General features: G+C 36.9%; 1 protein-coding gene across 1 annotated transcript in view; it reads left to right on the top strand.

The window, feature by feature from the left end:
• LOC122761789 (lymphoid-specific helicase-like) overlaps positions 1–2935 on the top strand; it is an 8587-nt gene extending 5652 nt beyond the window's left edge. Inside the window, exons 15-20 of the mRNA XM_044017019.1 lie at positions 126–245; positions 846–962; positions 1055–1214; positions 1331–1427; positions 1679–1755; positions 2439–2935. Coding sequence (XP_043872954.1) covers positions 126–245; positions 846–962; positions 1055–1214; positions 1331–1427; positions 1679–1755; positions 2439–2527 — 660 coding nt within the window. The 3' untranslated portion in view covers positions 2528–2935. The remainder of the gene's footprint in view (positions 1–125; positions 246–845; positions 963–1054; positions 1215–1330; positions 1428–1678; positions 1756–2438) is intronic.
• The last annotated feature ends 2065 nt before the right edge of the window (positions 2936–5000 follow it).

The raw sequence follows: 5000 nt of genomic DNA, 5'->3' as shown, positions 1-5000 counted from the left end.
ATGTAGTTTTTAAAGTAAGACGCATGATGACTTGATGTGTCCTAACAAACCCAGTGTATTGTGTGTCAGGTCCTGTTCTCACACTAACTGCCCACTAATGTGTGTAAATCATTGTTGTCATCCAGGTTCTGATCTTCAGTCAAATGACTTCCATCCTGGATTTATTAATGGATTACTGCTATTTGCGCGGTTTCCAGTACAGCCGACTGGACGGCAGCATGTCTTTCTCTGACAGAGAAGAAAATGTGAGTTGTTATGTGACTGGTGTCGCAGAGGCTTGATGATGATTTACTCTTACTCTCTTACACTTCCATGACTGAACACAAACATTTCTTTTCTCTTGTATTGAGAGGAGCCAATTAAGCTTGTACACTTTATAAAGAGAGATTTTCTGCACTTTAAACCATGTAGAACATTTTAAATATGTATTTTTACTAGTTTTATGGTGAGCGAGTACAGTTTTCTTCAAGCATTCACTGTTTTTCAGAGTAATTATTTCTGAGTTACTGAATATATTGAGTTTCGAGCACATTTGAAACAAACCCATTCATTCCTTTTATTGAGAGTTGGATTTATAACAACATGGACGGCTTGTTTAGTTTGATCTGGGTTTAAGACACTGGGAGATAATCCCGTCCTTAAGTCACGTCGATGGTATCACCATGAGTTTGTTTGCAGTTGTTCAGAAGGAAAGCTCATTCAGATCTGCTTGACTTAACAATGTTAACAGTGCATTTGAGAGTTCTCAATGATTCAGAAAACAAAAAATGCAGTGTGCTTCCGTGAGTGAGACACATCTGTTAGAAAGTCCATGCAACCGCTTGATCACACTCGTCTCTCCCCAGATGACAAAGTTCTCCCAGGATCCTGACGTCTTCCTGTTCCTGCTCAGCACCAGAGCAGGAGGACTCGGCATCAACCTGACGGCTGCTGATACAGTCATTATCTTTGACAGCGACTGGGTGCGTGCACTGAAAAAACCATCATTTATATCCCTGTGTATTCCTGCCTGGTTATTACAGCCAGTAAACATGAAGTGCTGTCTTCCTCTCAGAACCCTCAGGCAGACCTGCAGGCACAGGACCGCTGTCACCGCATCGGTCAAACCAAACCAGTGTTGGTTTACCGCCTCGTCACTGGCAACACCATCGACCAGAAGATCCTGGAAAGGGCTTCAGCCAAGAGGAAGCTGGAACAGATGGTCATTCACAAAAGTCAGTGGCTTCATTCCAGTAAAACCACACACACACACACACACACGCTATTTTTGGTTTGTTTGGATTTATTTACACTGGATTGTGTTTTTGTGTTTTTTGGCTGTTCTCTTCAGATAAATTCAAAGGCGTGAGGTCAGAGCTGAACCAGAGTAAGAGCTGCATTGATCTGGATGAGTTGATGGATCTACTTAAAGCCAGAGGCACCGAGAAGTAAGTCGTGCTCCTTTGTTCATGCACTCTTCTTCAGACAGGTGTGTGTGTGTGTGTGTGTGTGTGTGTGTGTGTGTGTGTGTGTGTGTGTGTGTGTGTGTGTGTGTGTGTGTGTGTGTGTGTGTGTGTGTGTGTGTGTGTGTGTGTGTGTGTGTGTGTGTGTGTGTGTGTGTGTGTGTGTGTGTGTGTGTGTGTGTGTGTGTGTGTGTGTGTGGAGACTAACGCTAGTCTGTAACTTGTGTCTGAACCAGGGAGGTGAAAGCATCCAGGGGCAAAGTGATCAGTGACAAAGAACTGGAGATTCTGTTGGATCGCAGTGACATGCTGGGTGAGTCTTTGTGTCCAGCTGATTTCAATAGAACAATAGGTTCTATTTAAATCAGGATCAGTGTGATTGTTGCTCTGGAGTGAATTTTAAAATGAAAAAAACATGACACACATTTAAGCATGTTCTAATAATACAATAATATCTTCAGGTATATTAAGTCTTCAATAAAGGACATCTTTGTTTCCTGTTTAGTTAAATAAATGGACATTATGATGATGGATTAGTTCCTTCATTAGGTTCCACACTCGAACCGTTCACATTAAGCCCAGTGTGCAAGCAGGAATTTGATCAGTTTAGGATTTACAGATTATACGGCTCATGTAATTGGATATTGATATTGATGACTTCACTTTAGTTCACATTGACAAGGGTCTTGCATAAATGTGACTGCCCTCATATTGAGTACGGCTGCAACTAACCATTATTATGTTAAAAGTTCTGTTAAGCGTGCAATATAGAAAAATATGACATGCTTTTTAATCCCTCATTATTATTGTCTGTGCACATTCCTGTCTGAATTGTGAGGAAATCCTAAAAGTATACAAAATAAATGAATAGTGCAGACAGCAGAGAATGTGACGGTGTTCTTTCCTGACTCCAACATCACCAGCTTACATGATAGTGAAGGTTCATAAGCTTGCAGGTATTAATAATAGTTTTTTGTGTGTTATTTGTGTCTTCAGACAAAGAAAAGGGCAGCGTGAAGACGGAGAAGGTTGGCGTTTTCAGAGTGATCGATGCCGAAGAGTCGTCAAAGATCACACTCACCTGAGAAAACTTCATCCATCCAGAGTAAAAAAAATACTTAAAAAAAGCCATGAACAAACAAATGGTTCATATCTGGACACTTGAACCTGATCCTGAGTCCAGATCCTCTTCTGTCTTTGGTCGTCACCACAGCCGATCGCCTCCCTCCACCTGGTGTCCTGGAATCTTGATAGTTCTGTTTTAAGTCGTTAACTTGTTAGTGTTCTGTTGTGAGCTTTGTTTCTAATGATTTGCTGTCGATCTGGTTTCCATGTGTTTGAGTTCTCGGACGGCTCCTAACAACGTTTATCATTTTGGTGCTAGAACACGAATCTCTTTTAAGATTGTCCTGCATTTGTTTAATATGAGAAAACTGGCTTAGGCTTCTTCTTTGTTTATGTTGATTTGTTCTGAACAATACTGTAAAAAAAAAAAAATCTTTCACTTTCATTTAATGTTCTTTGGTATCTTTTAAATAAATAAATATTTTTGACTTAACTTAGATCTGTCAAAATAAAGTTATATTACCAAAACCTGCAATCATGTCGTTGCCTGCAGTGTGTCTGTGTAAGTATGTGTGTATCGTGCATAGGTATACAGTATTTTATATATATATGTGTGTATATGTGTGTATATATATATGTATGTATATATATGTATGTATATATATATGTATATATATGTATATGTGTATATATGTATATATGTGTATATATGTATATATGTACATATATGTATATGTATATATGTGTATATATGTGTATGTATGTATATATGTGTATATATGTATGTATATATATATGTATGTATATATATATGTATGTATATATATATGTATGTATATATATATATGTACATATATGTATATATGTATGTATATGTATATATATATATGTATATATATATGTATATGTATATATATGTGTATATATGTATTTATTTATAGTCCTTTGAGGTGAGTTGAAGGTCAGTCAAATTTAAGGGGTATCCAGGAAGTGACAGGCGTGGCTCCTTTAAGCCTTAAACAATGATTCAGGGTGTGGCCACAGCTGTGTCAGGTGTATTCATGCATTCACACAGAGAATCACTGCAGACAGAAGCACAGGTGTATTGAAAACTAGCAGCAGTTAGTGTTACTAGAAGTGGAAGAAGTGGAAGAGTGTTTTTAACAGTATGGAGCGTCTGAAGTTAGTGCTGCAGTACTTTCAGTCCAACTCTGAGTCCATCTCAAATGGGATCTGTATCGTCCTGGCCTTGGTCAGTGTCAAGCTCTACACCAGCTTTGACTTTAAATGCCCGTGCCTTCCTCAGTACAACAAACTTTACTCTCTGGGAGTTATGATCATCCCACCCATCATACTTTTCTTCCTTGGCGTCCTGATCAACAGACATACAGGAGTCATGATGGACGAGTGGATGAGACCTGTTGGGAACAGGTCCAAAAATCCTGCTGTGGTGAAGTGAGTGAAAGTTTGATTGCTTTTATTTAACTTCAGTCTTACCACGGCAGCTGAGTTCATGTGGAAATAGCAGGTGACATCTTCATTATTTGACTGCCATGGGTTCTTTTTTCTTCTGTGTACTGTATGCAAAAGTGTCAGGGCAGCAGCACCTGTGTTGTTTTTGTCTCTGATGATTGGCTGTTGAATTGGAACCATGTGACTGAGATTTGGTCTTACATATTAACAAGTTATCAGAAGCTCAAAATGACAGAAATTGGAAAATATTCACACTTAAGAAGCAAGAAAATGACAGAAAGTAGAAACTATTCACATTTAAGAAGCTGAAAAATGACAGAAAGTAGAAACTATTCACTTTTAAGAAGCTGAAAAATGACAGAAATTGGAAAATATTCATAATTAAGAAGCTAAAAATGACAGCAATTCGAAAACATTCACATTTAAGAAGCTGAAAAATGACAGAAATTGGTAAATATTCAAATTTAAGAAGCTGAAAAATGACAGAAATTGGAAAATATTCACATTTAAGGAGCTGAAAAATGACAGAAAGTAGAAAATATTCACATTTAAGAAGCTAAAAATGACAGAAAGTAGAAAATACTCACATTTAAGAACCAAAAAAATAGAAAATATTCACATTTAAGAGGCTAAAAATTACAGAAAGTAGAAACTATTCACTTTTAAGAAGCTGGAAAATGACAGAAAGTAGAAAATATTCACATTTAAGAAGCTGAAAAATGACAGAAAGTAGAAAATATTCACATTTAAGAAGCTGAAAAATGACAGAAAGTAGAAAATATTCACATTTAAGAAGCTGAAAAATGACAGAAAGTAGAAAATATTCACATTTAAGAAGCTGAAAAATGTCAGAAAGTAGAAAATATTCACATTTAAGAAGCTGAAAAATGACAGAAAGTAGAAAATATTCACATTTAAGAAGCTGAAAAATGACAAAGTAGAAAATATTTACATTTAAGAAGCTGAAAAATGAAAGAAAGTAGAAAATATTCACATTTAAGAAGCTGAAAAATGACAGAA

The sequence above is a fragment of the Solea senegalensis genome, unplaced genomic scaffold, assembly GCF_019176455.1.
Source record: "Solea senegalensis isolate Sse05_10M unplaced genomic scaffold, IFAPA_SoseM_1 scf7180000014989, whole genome shotgun sequence".
NCBI lineage: Eukaryota > Metazoa > Chordata > Actinopteri > Pleuronectiformes > Soleidae > Solea > Solea senegalensis.
The sequence above is the reverse complement of the archived record's forward strand: the minus strand, read 5'-3'. Positions and strand labels throughout refer to the sequence as shown.